General features: G+C 43.8%; 1 protein-coding gene across 2 annotated transcripts in view; it reads right to left on the bottom strand.

Moving 5' to 3' along the window:
• galcb (galactosylceramidase b) overlaps positions 1-12748 on the bottom strand; it is a 75169-nt gene extending 62421 nt beyond the window's left edge. For both annotated transcript variants that reach the window (XM_060828557.1, XM_060828558.1), the window contains exons 1-3: positions 12496-12748; positions 11192-11260; positions 6977-7040 (exon numbers count right to left, since the gene is read on the bottom strand). In XM_060828557.1, the coding sequence (XP_060684540.1) occupies positions 6977-7040; positions 11192-11260; positions 12496-12702 (340 nt within the window). In that variant the 5' untranslated portion in view covers positions 12703-12748. The remainder of the gene's footprint in view (positions 1-6976; positions 7041-11191; positions 11261-12495) is intronic.
• Positions 12749-16572: the final 3824 nt, after the last annotated feature.

The following is a 16572-nucleotide window of genomic DNA, read 5'->3' on the forward strand; positions in this document are numbered from 1 at the left end:
GGGGAGTAGGTAGCCTGTTCATTATGCTCCCACATGTCTCGGATCACAAGTGGGGAGGGAGGGGAGAATGAAAACAGAAACTAACTAAAGAAGAAATACTTGCAGAACACAATCTCTGCAAGAAATATTCTGCTGCGCATGCACAGAACACAAGAAACAGTCTCGTGTTTTTTCTGTATGCCCTCCAGACTATAAAAACTGCTGTACTTGTTCAGGGAGAGACGGCATGGTCAAGTCCCACAGTTAGGGTCAAAATCAGGCTGCCCTCCACCCCCCCCCCCCCCAAACACTTGATTTAATAAATTTGATTGACTTGCTTCTAAATTTGTGTTTTAGGACTTTTACTACAACACATGCTTTTTGTATTATCATTCAAATCATTTCCATAAATAACAAACAAAAGGAGGACTCAGAATTGGGCGCCACAGTGGTTCAGTGGTTAGCACTGCTGCCTCACAGCACCAGGGTGTGATTCCAGTCTTGGGCAACTGTCTGTATAGAGTTTGCACATTCCCCCCATGTCTGTGGTGACTTCCTCCGGGTGCTCTGGTTTCCTTCCACAGTCCAAAGATGTGCCGAAAGGCCTGTTTCCACATTGTAGGGAACCTAACCTAATCTAATCAAATCAAAAACTAATCCCTGTGGAACACTACTGGTGACAGGCCTCCAGCCCAAAACGCAACCTTCTACCAACTGTCTCCTGCCACGAAGGCAATTACGTACCGAATTGGCAAGTTCACCACAAATGCCACGTGACCTAACTTTACTAGTTCGTCTATTATGCGGAACCTTGTCAAAGTTGACTCTTTACTTTTTTCTCTCCCCTTTTTGTGTTGTATGGGTGCAGGTGTGAAACACAGTTAAAGACAAGAGGTGTACAAATCTTTATTCAATTTCCACCACCAGGAAGAAAGGAAACACTCAAGTGGGCGGCACAGTAGTTAGCACTGCTGCCTCACAGCGCCGAGACCCGGGTTCATTCCCGCCTCAGGCGACTGACTGTGTGGAGTTTGCACATTCTCCCCGTGTCTGCGTGGGTTTCCTCCGGGTGCTCCGGTTTCCTCCCACAGTCCAAAGATGCGCAGGTCAGGTGAACTGGCCATGCTAAATTGCCCGTAGTGTTAGGTAAGGGGTAAATGTAGGGGTATGGGTGGGTTGCGCTTCAGCGGGTCGGTGAGGACTTGTTGGGCCGAAGGGCCTGTTTCCACACTGTAATATAATGTAATGTAATCTAAGCTAATGGGCAGTGACAAGCAGTATCCTTCCTAGAGGGCAATGCGGCGTGATCAAACAGTGGAGGAGAGGGCAGGATTAAATCAAAAGAGAGTTGGAAGGGGAAATAATACACTCCAATCCCTGTGGTGCCCACCTCTCCCTGAACAGCTCATGTGCTCCTTCTCTAGAGACACCCAGGCTCTGACATCTTTTTTCATTTTTTTAACATCAAAGGGCAATGCTACCCACCCACATTTTTTTTTGTGAAGTAGGGGGCAGGGATGGATCCCCTCTTTATTTTTTTAACCCCCACACTACCGCCTAACTGCAGTAGTGCTTAGTTTTTCCCCATCATCCATGGTGTGTGTAGGTGTGAGACACAAAGTGCACGAATCTTTATTCAATTTCCACCACCAGGAAGATAGGAAAACACCCCGAGTGGCCAGTGACAAGCAGTGTCCTTCACATCAAAGGGCAATGCTGCGTGATCAAACAGTGAAGGGGAGGGCAGGGACTAAATCAAAATAGAGTTGGAAGGAGAAATAATACACTCCAATCCCTGTGGTGCCTACCTCTCCCTGAACAGCTCATGTGCTCCTTCTCTAGAGACACCCAGGCTCTGACATAACTGTGGATTGATCCTTTATCTTTGGATTGGTAACCGTCAGTTGTTCATCACTAAATCTAAGTGATGTTCATCAAAGCAATTTTGAATGGCCAGTTCAGTGTTAATTGTATTCTTTAGTGGTTGAACAAGTCACTTTTCCTCCTGACTGCAGCACTAAGATTTAATATTGGCTATCCTTTGTAAGGTACGAGTTCCATCAGTGTGTGCTATGTTGTGACAGGTTTCTCACCTCCCACTGTTTGCGGGCTGAACTTGGTTCAAGTTGACCAAGTTAAAAACCAATTCAGATGCCAATCTGGAGTTCTTTGCTCCTCAGTTAGTAATTAGTGATGCTTATCAAGAACCAACCACATTAGCTAATGCTTGGCCTTTTTTAAAAAATACTCCCTTCAAAGGTCTGTTTAATAATTCTCCCTTTTTGATTACTGACAATGTATTGCTTTACTCTGAGGAAATTGCTTCACTGAAGCATTCCTCAATTCAGCATGTTTAAGGAAACAAAACTACTTTCCACCAGCCTTGCTCCTGATATCTGTTAGCACAAAAGTTAGTGTTCTACGCCATTATGTAGATCTTGTACAAGGTTCAACCATGAACGTCATCTTTCAACAAGCTCAATATTCTTTTATTTTACCTGTTCATTGGTTGAAGATGTCGCTGGTTCAGCAAGTGAAGAGAACAGATGTAGATAACATTCTCTTAATAATGTAACAATCAACTCTGAAGCTGGTACATCCCATTATTACCAGCGGTAGGATTCAAATGTCAACAGAACGTTAAAAGAAAAGCAAAATACTACAGCTGATGGAAATTCAGCTCAGTTTACAAGTCAATTATTTCTCATCTTGAGGCCTACTTTAACTTAAAACCGTAATTCTCTTTCTCCCTAATATGAAACTCATGTCACTGCAGTGATTACTTAAGATGATCGCTAACAAATGGACTAATAACAATTCTGTTAGTTGTTCATCTCTAAATCTAAGAAGGGCTCTTTAGTTGGCTTTTAAACATGTTCTTCTACAAAAACCAATCCAGAATTTATCCTAGAAATTAATGTGCTTTTCTACTTATATTTGTCCACTCTAATAGTTTGTGAAAATGAAAGTCCTCTGTTAAAAATTAGGAAAATGAAGTAACAAATTGTATTTATGTCCATCACATCATAAGAATAGACAAGAATGCTCAGGCCATCCATTCCTAGACTGATCAAGTTTATGCTTCAGTAGTGAATGTTTGTACAATATATACATTTAAAAAACTATTCCTCCTGTTTCCTGCAAACCACTGATGAATTTTCTTCCAGAGATTTGGAAAAGTTTCCAGGTGTCACTGTTCCTCCTCTTTTAGAATCATCGGGATGTACAGTGTTAGTCCAACTTGTCCATACTGACCAGATATTCTACATTAATCTAGTCTTGTTTGCCAGCATTTGGCCCATATCCCTTCAAACCCTTCCTATTCATATACCATCCTGATGCCTTTTAAATGCTGCCATTGTACTAGCCTCCATCACTTCCTCTTACCATTAACCCAGTACTTTGTATTCCTGCAACACCTTCCAAAGGGATGCACCTCACACTTTTCTGCATTAAACTCCATTTGCCACCTCTCAGTCCAGCTCTGCAGCTTCTGTCCCTCTGAAACCTACAACATCTTTTGACACGATCCACAACTTTACTGACCTTAGTATCATTTGCAAATTTACTAATGCATCCTTCTATGCCCTTATCCAGGTCATTTTTTTTTATATAAGTGACCAAGAGCAGTGGACCCAAAACAGACCCTTGCAGTACACCACCAGTCACCTGAACTCCAGGATAAACACTTCCCATCAACCACCACCCTCTGTTTTCTTTCAGCTAGCCAACTTCTGATCCAAATCAGTAAATCACCCTCAATCTCATGCCTCTGTATTTTGTAAATAGCCTACCATTGGGAACCTTATCAAATGCCTTTCTGAAATCCATATACACCACATCAACTGCTTTACCTTCATTCACCTGTTTGGTCACCTTCTCAAAAAACTCAATGTTTGTGAGGCATGACCTACCCTTCACAAAACCATGTTGACTATCCCTAATCAACTTATTCCTTTCTAGATGATTATAAATCCTGCGTTATAATCCTTTCCAATAATGTACCCACACTGAATATTCACAGGTCTATAATTATCAGGATTGTCTCTACTCCCCTTCTTGAAGGGGATAACATTTGCTAACCTCCAGTCTTCTGGTACTATTCTTGTAGACAATGATGACACAAAGATCAAAGCCAAAGGCTCGGCAATCTCCTCCCTGACTTCCCAGAGAATCCTAGAATAAATCCCATCTGACCCAGGGGACTTAGCTATTTTCACACTTTCCAGAATGGCTTACACCTCCTCGTGAACCTCAATCCCATTTGGTCTAACAGCCTGTACCTAAGTATTTTCCTCAACAACATTATTTTTCGTCTGTATTCACACAAGAGAAAGACATTCATTTAGCGCTTCCCCCATCGCCTCTGACTCCACACACAACTACGATCTTTGATTTGCCCTAATTATACTCAAGTCATTCTTTTATTCCTGATATACCTATAGAATCAAGGAAGACACCAAGACTTTCTATCAGCCATCTAATTTTCATGTACCCTCCTGGTTCTTTTTAGCTCTCTCTTTAGGTCTTTCCTAGCTAAGTTGTAACTTTAAAGTGCCCTAGCCGAGCGATCACATCTCATCTCATCCTAACATAAGCCTTCTTTTTTTCCTCTTGACAAGAGATTCAACTTCCGTAGTAAACCATGGCTCCCATGCTCAACAATTCCCTCCCTGTGTGACCAGAACATACTTCAAGGACCCACATATTCCTTGAATAAGTTCCACATTTCAACTGCATCCATCCCTACAGTTTTCTTCCGCATCCTAAATCTTGCCGAATCGCATTGTAATTGCCTTCCCCCCAGCTATAACTCTTGATCAGCAGTATATACCTATCCTTTTTGATCGCTAAAGTAAACATTAATCAAATTGTGGTCACTATCACCAAAGTGCTCACCTACCTCCAAACCTAACATCTGGCCAGGTTCATTACCCAGTACCAAATCTAATGTGGCCTCTCCCCTTGTTGGCCTGTCTACATACTGTGTCAGGAAACCTATAACACCTACCCTGTCACTCTCACTCCCATCGAGGATCACCTTTGCTACCCTAACCTCTACATCTCCAACTATTTGGAGGCCTATAGAAAATGCCCAGCAGGGTGACCTCTCTTTTCCTGTTTCTAATTTCAGCCCATACTACCTCAGTAAACAAGTCCTCATACAATAGTACTGTCCTTGAATAACAATGCCACACCACACCCCCGTTTTACCATTTTCTCTGTTCTTACTGAAACATCTAAATCCCAGAACCTGCAATAACCATTCCTGTCCCTGCTCTACCCATGTCTCAGAAATAGCCACAACATTGAAATCCCAGGTACCAACCCACGCTGAAGTTCGCCCATTCTATTCCGGATGCTCCTGGCATCGGAGTAGACACGCTTCAAACCAACTTCTTGTTTGCCTGTGCCTTCTTGCAACCTTGAAACCTTAGTTTTGACCTCCCTACTCTTCTGACCTGTATACTTGAATGACAATTTAGGCTCCCATTTCCCTGATGAATTAATTCCGACCCATGTGAAGAGCATTAGCTAATTTCCACCACCACCTCCCCCCCGGGATACTGGTACCCCTTTGGCTCAGGTGAAGACCATCCTGAAATTTGTTGTGACAAATTGGACCCAACGGGTTGTGTGCAGATGTAACTGGGTGGCAACGATTGCTCTAAAGACTAGTAGCCAGTTTTTGATGACAAAAGCAGTTTGCCTGCTAACAACCGTGAGATTAATTCTCAGGGAACTGAGCAACTTGGGGCTGGGAACATGTTTTCACTTATTTCATTTTTTTTCTCTTTATATTATTTGCTTTTGTTTATTTTTCAGTGCTTTAAGATGGTGGAGAGTGGTAATGCTATATAACACTTGTTTCATAAGATACACACAACAATAAATAAATACATCAAATCACCGATAAGCCAATGCTTGCAAAACTCAACAGTACTCAGCATTAGATATGATGCTGCAATTGGACAACATTTGCTATATAATCCCAAGGGCGCAAGGAATTATGCTGACACCCAATTTAACACTGCATCAAGCATTTGGTGTGGCACACATGCGTATGGGAAGATATCTTACACACAGGGCCCTGTACTTAGCAGATGGAAAGAACATATGCAAATACAACAGTTGGTTTAATGCAAAATAAGCCATTCTCTGGCTTATTTCTCTGGGTAATGCTTTGATCAGAGTTAACCTGTTTCAAATGTAAACAAAGCTTGGTAGTTAATTGTCAGTCATCACTAACTCCTACAGTCTAATGGCAACACTTCTCAATCAGAATCCACTTGCCAACCAACAGCACTCTGTTCTCATGTGGTGTAATGCTGTTTTCCTCTTCACTTTTGCATTTTTTATAAATTGTCCTGATAAGTACAAGATGGAAAGCTTGGACAAAATGTGACTTTTATCAGTAATAAAAGGTAAAGTCACTATAATCCTACTGTGTCATATGTCTAACTATGTTATTAGACGGAGAGTGTGTGAGGGGTTGAGAAGGAGATCCTTCATCGTAACTTCACCTGGTGCAGAAAGTGAATCCTAACTGTACGCATCATTCTGCATCAAAACCAGCGACCAGCCTACTGAACTAATTTACCCTCCCCGCCTCACGCACTCTGACCTCTGCCATTAAATGCGAGCAGCTATTTGGATTTGACCACCAAATCACAAAAGAATGTCACAGAAAATTAAAGTACTTCAAAAAGTTGAGGTGTCAATAAAACTTAAAGATCTAGCAATGTTAGCTGTGTTTAGTCCTGAAGTTTCTCTACAAGATTTGATTTCCATGAGATTACATTACTGCGAGGATTCTCCTCCTTGCAGTCCATACAACTTTAAGATTCCTACAATAACCTGAAGGAAATAGTGCAAATGCACTAAGTGCTCATCATGCTTTCCAATGTTATAGTGACAATCCAGGATACCCCAACATGATGTTCAATCACCCATTTTGCAGGTGCATTTCAAAGTTAGAGAGAGTTGAAGTTCCTACCTGTTGTTTGAGCATCACCACCAATCTCCACCTTTAAGATATGCAGGGAAGCACCAAAGTTTGGCTGACAACAGAAAATATGTTTATGAACAATTATTACTATGATTAATACTGATTATGTCACCAAATACAACCCCCAACAGGTGAGAAGAGAAACAGGACTTCCATTTATTATTAGCATTTCTCATTAGGTAATGAAGGATGCTGCAATACAACTTACACTTATATGGTCTCTTTATAGATATTTTAAAGAAAAGCTTCAGAAATGGAAACAGACACCAAACTGTGGAAGTAAAATTAATAGTGGTTGACAGGTGGGTTTTGAAAAGGCTTTCAAAAAGATGATAAAGAATTGGTGAAATCAAGTGATCAGGAAGAAAGCATTATTATGTAGGTTCAAAAAACACCAACTACCAAATTATTTTCTCAGTCGCAAAAATCATTTGTCCAAAACTAAAAACATATAGAAAAGTTGCATAGAGATTTTGTGGGTTGTAGTTCAAAACAGCAAGATCTTTACATGAAACACCCTATAGGTAGCAATTCACTGCAGTAAAGCTGACTGTTCTGTTATTAATAATGATAAATCTAAAGATCCCAGTGAAATGAAGTTCTGATCAGAATAATGTTGACAAAGACAGCTGCACATCATGTAGTATTACTATGAGAAGAGAGCAAGAGAAGGCGGCATCATATACATGATCCCCTCCATGGAGTTTCAGTTGAGCTCGAGGAACTGGTCACAGTGACCACCAGTTTCCATTCCACTTTGTTTTGCAGAAGCTACTTCCTACAACAGTACTTCACTTTCATCTGTCTTAAAAGATTCAATCACAATTTCACAGATGCTGTGGGAAACTCAAAAGCATATCACAAAAGGAAATAGCAAATTTTTAGAACAGTAACTCTAGAGTTTATTGCTGTCTTCATAAACGTCACCAAAAAGTAGTTTTAGATATAAATAAATGAAGAGGCAAATGCAGATTATGTACTGGTGAAAAAACATTAATGCCACTCAAGCAACAAGAGAGACACGGAATTAATTTTATTTCTATTTCAGCAACTTAAGCAAAGGTTGCAACCATCTAGAGCTAGTAATAAGCCAAAGGGAAGTAAATTCTGTTGACTACTCAAGGACATAAACACGTGACTGATTCCTCACAGCCACAAGTGCTGTGGTCAAACAGCTGCTCCAGTATTTGTGCATACAGAGTTATAGAGATGTACAGCACAGAAACAGACCCTTTGGGTCTGTTTCCCCTCTCACCCTAAACCTATCCCCTCTAGATCCGGACTCCCCGACCCGACGGAAAAGACTTTGTCTATTTATCCTATCCATGCCCCTCAATTTTGTAAACCTCTATAAGGTCACCCCTCAGCCTCTAACACTCCAGGGAAAACTGCCCCAGCCTGTTCAGCCTCTCCCTGTAGCTCAAATCCTCCAACCGTAGCAATATCCTTGTAAATCTTTTCTGAACACTTTCAAGTTTCACAATATCTTTCCGATAGGAAGGAGACCAGAATTGCACACAATATTCCAACAGTGGCCTAACCAGTGTCGTGTACTCAATACTCTGACTAATAAAGGAAAGCATACCAAACACCGTCTTCACGATCCTATTTACCTGTGACTCCACTTTCAAGGAGCTATGAACCTGCACTCCAAGGTCTCTTTGTTCAGCAACACTCCCTAGGACCTTACCATAAAGTGTATGAGTTCTGCTAAGATTTGCTTTCCCAAAATGCAGCACCTCGCATTTATCTGAATTAAACTCCATCTGCCACCTCTCAGCCCATTGGCCCATCTGGTCCAAATCCTGCTGTAATCCGAGGTAACGCTTTTCGCTGTCCGATACACCTCCAATTTTGGTGTCATCTGCAAACTTACTAATTGTACCTCTTAGGCTCGCATTCAAATCATTTATGTAAATGACAAAAAAGTAGAGGGCCCTACACCGATCCTTGTGGCACTCCACTGGTCACAGGCCTCCAGTCTGAAAAACAACTCTCCACCTGCACCCTCTGTCTTCTACCTTTGAGCCAGTTCTCTATCCAAATGGCTAGTTCTCCCTGTATTCCACGAGATCTAACCTTGCTAATCAGTCTCTCATGGGGAACCTTGTTGAACGCCTTACTGAAGTCCATATAGATCACATCTACTGCTCTGCCTTCATCAATCATCTTTGTTATTTCTTTAAAAAACTCAGTCAAGTTTGTGAGACATGATTTCCCACGCACAAAGCCATGTTAACCATCCCTAATCAGTCCTTGCCTTTCCAAATACATGTACATCCTGTCCCTCAGGATTCCCTCCAACAACTTGCCCACCACTGAGGTCAGGCTCACCGGTCTATAGTTCCCTGGCTTGTCTATAGTGCCCTTCTTAAACAGTGGCACCATGTTTGCCAACCTCTAGTCTTCCAGCACCTCGCCTGTGACTATCAATGATACAAATATCTCAGCAAGAGGCCCAGCATTCACTTCTCTAGCTTCCCATAGAGTTCTCGTGTACACCTGATCAGGTCCCGGGGATTTATCCACTTTTTCCAAAGTTCCAAAACAATGCAACAGCATATAAAACAATAATTGCTGCTCCTGGAATTCAGGAAATCACCTCCAACACCTAAAATACCTCAAAAAAAAGAGCAGCTCTTACAGCCAAAAATTTTTCCCGTCCTCCATCTATAAGGGACACAGGAACATTTCACCATCTGGCATTGATATACAGTGAATCCTATTTTGCTTGTTTATTCAAAATAATCAAATCATTGATACATTTTTAATTTTGTGATAAACTGTTATCAATAGGCAGGGTCACTAGTTTGCTATCTGTATGCAAAAATGAATAGAATTCATAAAAGGAAAAATTATAAACACTGAATCCTATTTAGTTACGATAAGTCACTGGCTTACCAACATGGATTAACAGCTATGTTTGCAAATGCACTGTATTATTGTACATTATATTCTAATTATAAACATTTCAAAAGGGTTAAATCTTCTAGTCAAATATCAAATGAAATTCCAATTTCCTCTAATTTGCTAAAGACATCATATTTCAAAGTATTACTTATTGCCTAGACAAGTTAAACAACAAACAAAGATAATTTTATACAAGGTGGCATAAAATGTACCACTTATATATTATTTAAGAAATTATAGATTAAGATTTAAAAAAGGCTCCGTCACACAATAATATGAGAGAAAGCTCACTTTGGGTGACTTGGGATACTTTGATCAGTGTGTACGAAAACTCATTTCTTTATATTTTCTACAGCAATGAACTAAACTTCAAAAGTGCTGGAGAAAATTCTTATGAATCAGGTAATACTTAATCATTGAATAAATTCACTGCTAAAATTGTCAATGCCTCTGTTCTCCCAGCTAGGAGAGATGTGAAGTTTATTGATACACATGCACAAAGCTCCACTCAAAAAAAAGTCACCATATTCCCAAAGGACTACAGGGCTGCTCAGAGAGAATGAACTGGCACTGACTTAACTGAAAGTCACCATAATTCAGAATAAGGGAAGGAGGTACCTTCTCAGCAGAGCTCTAATCATAGCATCATTCATTTTGATCCCACAAATCTGTACTGCTAAAAGTGCACTTCTACCCACACAAGCCCCACTTTCCTGCACATTATGCCATTACAAAGTGTTCATACAGCAAGTGGAATCCTTAACTACTTGCTTTCATGATGCATTACAATTACACTCCATCAAAGCAAACCAAATCAGTATGAATACACTATCATAGATTCCCTACAGCATGTAAGTAGGCCATTCAGCCCACTGAGCCCAAACTAACTTGCTGAACATCATCCCATCCAGACTCACCCCCCTATCCTACACCCGTAACCCTGTAGTTCCCATGACTAATCCACCTAGCCTGCACATCCTTGGACATGGTGGGCAATGTAATATGGCCAATCCACTTAATCTGCATGTCTTTGGACTGTGGGAGAAAACTCATGCAGGCACCAGCAAACTGTGCAAAGTCCACACTATCGCCTGAGGATGATATTGAAGTCAGCCCCTGACACTTAGTCAGCAGTGCTAACCACTGAGCCACTGTGTCACCCATCTACTGTACAAAAGAGAAAAGTGATCTTATCAGTTACAGCAATACTAACCTCATCAGTTAAACATCATTGCTACATCCTTGATACCAAGGCCGCTACATAATAATGTATCTATTGGATATACTTGCTACCTTGAATAAATAGTCCAAGATTTGGCTGCGATATGGCTCTGGGTAGTTCACAAGAAGCCGGGAGGTTGCCTAAAAAAAAAATGCACAATATTCTATGATCATTCAAAACAAAACCACTGAAATTTACTACACAGAACTTATTACAGTTACAACGATGCACAACACTTATGATAAACATAAAGTCAAAGTTAGCAGCACTGAACGCATGATATCTAGGGGTAGCTGTTCTAAAAAGAATTGCTGAGCCCAAACTGCAAACCTCTGTTCTAGCATTTTACATTTTTATTTCAGATTTGCAGTGCTTACAATATTTTCTGCATTTAGCTCAAAACACTGCAGCCAAGCTTAATCTGAGGGGTATTGGCCACTTAGATACTGTCAGGATATAGAAAACACCATTTGTCTGGTTGGGTTTTTAATAATAATTTGTTCCACATAAGATTATCACTTCCATTATGCATTTCTCTGCAAACATCAGACAATTTTACCAGTTTTCTGCATTGAGAAACCAAACAAGCTACAAACGTCCAACGTGTACTTTCAATGGACTCATCACATAGAAGGCATTATCGTGACGTTCTTTACAATAAAAGAGCACAAGAGACTCCAAATGTAGGTTGGGCAAAGTATGTGCAAATACAGGACAAGGGAGTAAAGCCAGAAAAGAAGTAACACAACAGTATTATACAGAACAGTTTGAAACTGATAATTGCAAGTGATAACCCTAGACTCCACAGTCAAGTCAATAGCGGAGAAGCAGATTAGCAACATCCTGATCTCTACTTTTAATCACACAATCAGTCACAGAGTTTTTACAGCCCGAAGGGTCCGTTTCTGTGACTCTATCACCTTGGATGTAATAATGGGGAGGGTGAAGGAATCAGGAACTATACGATGGCTTCTAGCGCAAAGATGTGCAGGTCAGGAGAATTGGCCATGCTAAATTGTCCATAGTGTTAAGGTGTATTAGTCAGAGGGAAATGGGTCTGGGTGGGTTACTCTTCGGAGGGTCGGTATGGATTGGCTGGGCCGAAGGGCCTGTTTCTACACTGTAGGGATTCTAATCTAATCTAATCCAAAAAGGGAAAATACTGCGTCTCCTGGAAATCTGAAAGAAGCAATTCCGAAGAAGTCATACAACCACTCGAAACGTTTCTCTCGCAGCAAATGCTGCCACGCCTGCTGAGTGTCTACAGCGTCCTCTGCCTTTGCTGCTAACCCAAAGGGTGGGGGTCAGCACAACAGCGACGGGCTGAACAGCCTCTTTGTGCGCCATCCCACTTTCTCTTGCGCCGGCTACTCACCCCGCCGCCGCTCAGGCCGCCGATGCCGTCAAACTGCGGGCCCAGGCCTCCTTCGTCGTCCAGGACGTAGACGGCGGCTCCGAGGCGCGTGCTGAGGCTGAGGCTGAGGCTGAGGCAGAACCAGAGCAAGACCCAGGCCCGGGGGAGGGACAGCAGGCCCTGACTCCATCGCCGTCGAACTCCAACGACCCACTCCACCGCTCCCATGGAAACAGCCCCACCAGCCGTCTCCGCGAGCACTACCGGTCACCTGATCGCAATCGTCACAATGGGGAGACAGGAGGCACCCGGCGCTGGCGGCGGCAGCACTTCACTCATTCATTCATTCATTCATTCATTGACAGAGACAGGGGGAGGGGGATGAATGATCTTGGCTCAAACAGTGAGCAGACCAGCCTCCCGCCAATCAGCATTTCTTTGCAGCTAAAATAAAGCCAAGTTAGAGACAAAAAAAAGTCCTGCAGATGCTGGCATCCCAAGGTAGACAAGCAGGAGGCTGGAAGAACACAGCAAGCCAGGCAGCGTCCGAAGGTGCTGGTGTTGCCTGGCTTGCTGTGTTCTTCCAGCCTCCTGCGTGTCTAAAATAAAACCAAGACTGAAGATCTGGAACGAAAACAGAAATTGCTGGAGAAAAGTCTGCCTGTGTGAAAACAAGAGTTAATGTTTCGAGACTCCAGCAGGGCTGAATTTCCTTCAGCAATTTCTTAATTTGTTTCTTTACAGCTAAACATCCAGCTTTCCGATCCAGTGATTGGCCATCCTTCAAAACTAACTCGAAACCTTACCTCTGTTTTCCTTGCACGGAGGCTGCTACACCACCTAAGTTTCCCCAGCCTTTTCTCTTTTTTGTTTGTTTTGGATCACCAGCAATTCACCCTTCTTTGATTTATTTTACCCAGCTTTCCCTTAGCTGCAGAACTTGGTACCATCTTATCTGCCAAATGCATGAAGCCATCTTCCTCAGTGGACCAGAGGGTTGGTCTCTTGTCAGACAGATAAGTGGTGGTGGTTTGACCTGAGAGCCACCACACTAGATGTGAGGGATGAGATCGAGAAAGTGGGACCTTCATGTTGACCTCAGCTAGCATGGCAAATGAACCCATACTGTTGGCATCACACTGCATCATGAACCTGCCATCCAACCGAGTAATCTTACACCGGTACATGGAAACGAAAGGTAAATGTAAAAGCGCCATTGTCCAATTGGACCGTAGTACTGCTCTCTCATTAGAAACGGTGCATAGAAGCAGCTTATTATTGGAAGAAAAAATGCTCGATCACTCTTCCTTCTTCGGCAGTCCCATCTGTCTGGATGCAACTTGCCAGCCTATTTAGATGACTGGTAAGTCCATTAGAATGCAGGATGTAGAACCACAGATCAGGAATTCTTGTGGTGCAGTAATAGTGTCCCAGTCACACCCTGTGTTCAGGTCCCACCTGCTCCAGATGTGAAATGACAACTCTGAACATTGGATTCACAGGACCATCAAAGCCACTCTCGATTTAAATGTGCCATGGGTGTTCATTTACCTCTGTGTCATTAGTACCCAGACTCTGCCACACATAAAGCAGTCGTCCTTGAAGGATAGGGTAGTTGGAGGCTTGTGCTTTCACTACATCAGCTTGGTTTTGCCTCTGCGTGTTTCTGATGAATTCACTCTTTCTTTTGCTGCCTTAATGACAGAGCCTTCTTTGTTTTGGTCAGTCACAGTCCATGGCTCACATGAGTCAGTGGATACAGTTGATCTCTGAAGGGATGCTTTGAGGACATCCCGAGAGGTTCCTGTCTCAATCAAGTTCCAGGTGGCATAATTGCTCCAAAAGCCCAGTGTTGGGCATATCGTGCAGCCTGCAGCTGGTTTTGAGTGATTAGCATCACATTGTTGGGCATATTGGGGGGCTCAGGAAAGGATGCTATTTTGGATTGCCTATCTTGCAGCAATGCGCCGGCACCTAACCTCTCTACAGTCAGCCCTGCCTCAGCTGAGGGCCACACTCTCTCAGAATTGCAAAGGACCCACTCTGTACTACATCCTCAGGAGAATTCATACTCTCAAGAAACAGTATTTCAATTCCATCTCAAACATCAAAAACTAAGTACAACAAACTTTTATCCACCCACCTCCATAATCAGCGCTCCTCAAACATTCCAGAAGATTCCCCTGGCCTCGGAAACGACTCAGACGCTATTAACCATGTGGCTGATGCAGCTACCATCCCCACGCGGATTGATGATGTCACTTCAGGCCCCATCATGGCCACTCCCACAGCCACTTCCACCCCTCACAATTCCTCATGCATCACACGTGACATCACGTCCGCCCCTCACATCATCGCTGATGCCACACGCTCAATGACTTCCGCCACCCCTACTGCCGTGGTCACCACCACTTCCACCCCCGCCAGCACCACTCACCTGCATTCTGTGACACGCCCCCCCGCCCACAGACCCCACTGTCACTATCCCCACCCTCCAGAACCCCGAGGGGAACACTACCCCTGCTCATGACTCCACCCCCATTCCCCCCACCATCACACCCACTCCAGTTACCAGCCCTGCCCCCACTCCCATCTCCACACCCACACCAGGTCCCAGCTCCCAGCCCTGCCGAGTTTTCACCATCCCTCCAGACCTCCCCCTCACTGAGGATGAATGATCAGTGCTCGGCAAAGGACTCACCTTCATCCCCCTCTGTCCACCCATCAATGAATTTAATACACGCTGTGACATCGAACAATTCTTCCGTCACCTCCGCATCCGAGCTTACTTTCACAATCAGGACTCCCGCCCACCTTCCGAGGGCCCCTTTGTCCACCTCCAACACACTGCATCCACCTGGACACCCTGCGCTGGCCTATTACCTGCCCTCGTCCTCTTCATTTCCAACTGCCGTCAGGACATTAACCGCCTCAACCTGTCTACCCCCTCCCCCACTCCAACCTCTCACCCTCACAACGCGCAGTCCTCCAATCCCTCTGCTCCAATCCCAACCTCACCATTAAGCCAGTGGATAAAGGGGGCACAGTGGTAGTCTGGCGCACTGACCTCTACACCTCTGAAGCCAAACGCCAACTCGAGGACACCTCTTCCCACTGCCCCCTCGACCATGACCCCACCCCCCCATCACCAAACCATCATCTCCTAGACCATACAGAACCTCATCACCCCAGGAGATCTCCCACCCACAGCTTCCAACCTCATAGTCCGGGAACCCCACACTGCCCAGTTCTACCTCCTTCCCAAGATCCACAAGTCTGACCACCCTGGCCGACCCATTGTCTTAGCACGCTCCTGCCCCACTGAACTCATCTCTACTTACCTCGACGCTGTCCTATCCCTCCCAGTCCAGGAACTCCCCACATATGTTCGAGGCACCACCCACACCCTCCACCTCCTCCAAGACTTCCATTTCCCCGGCCCCAAATGCCTCATCTTCACCATGGATATCCAATCCCTCTACACCTCCATCCGCCATGACCAGGGCCTCCAAGCCCTCAGTTTTTTCCTCTCCTGACGTCCCCAACAGTACCCTTCCACCGACACTCTCATTCGTTTGGCCGAACTGGTCCTCAACCTTAACAATTTCTCCTTTGAATCATCCCACTTCCTCCAGACCAAAGGGGTAGCCATGGGCACACATATGAGCCCCAGCTATGCCTGTCTCTTTGTTGACTACGTAGAACAGTTGATCTTCCGTAATTACACCAGCACCACTCCCCACCTCTTCCTCCGCTACATTGATGACTGCATTGGTGCCACCTCGTGCTCCCGCGAGGAGGTTGAGCAATTCATCACCTTCACCAACATATTCCACCCTGACGTTAAATTTACCTGGACCATCTCTGACACCTTCTTCCCCTTCCTGGACCTCTCCAACTCCATTAATGACGACCGACTTGACACTGACATTTTTTACAAACCCACCGACTCCCACACCTACCTAGATTACACCTCTTCCCACCCTACCTCTTGCAAAAATGCCTTCCCGTATTCCCAATTCCTCCGCCTCCACCGTATCTGCTCCCAGGAGGACCAGTTCCACTATAGAACACACCAGATGGCCTCCTTCTTTAGAG

The sequence above is a fragment of the Hemiscyllium ocellatum genome, chromosome 8 (genome assembly GCF_020745735.1).
Source record: "Hemiscyllium ocellatum isolate sHemOce1 chromosome 8, sHemOce1.pat.X.cur, whole genome shotgun sequence".
Lineage (NCBI taxonomy): Eukaryota > Metazoa > Chordata > Chondrichthyes > Orectolobiformes > Hemiscylliidae > Hemiscyllium > Hemiscyllium ocellatum.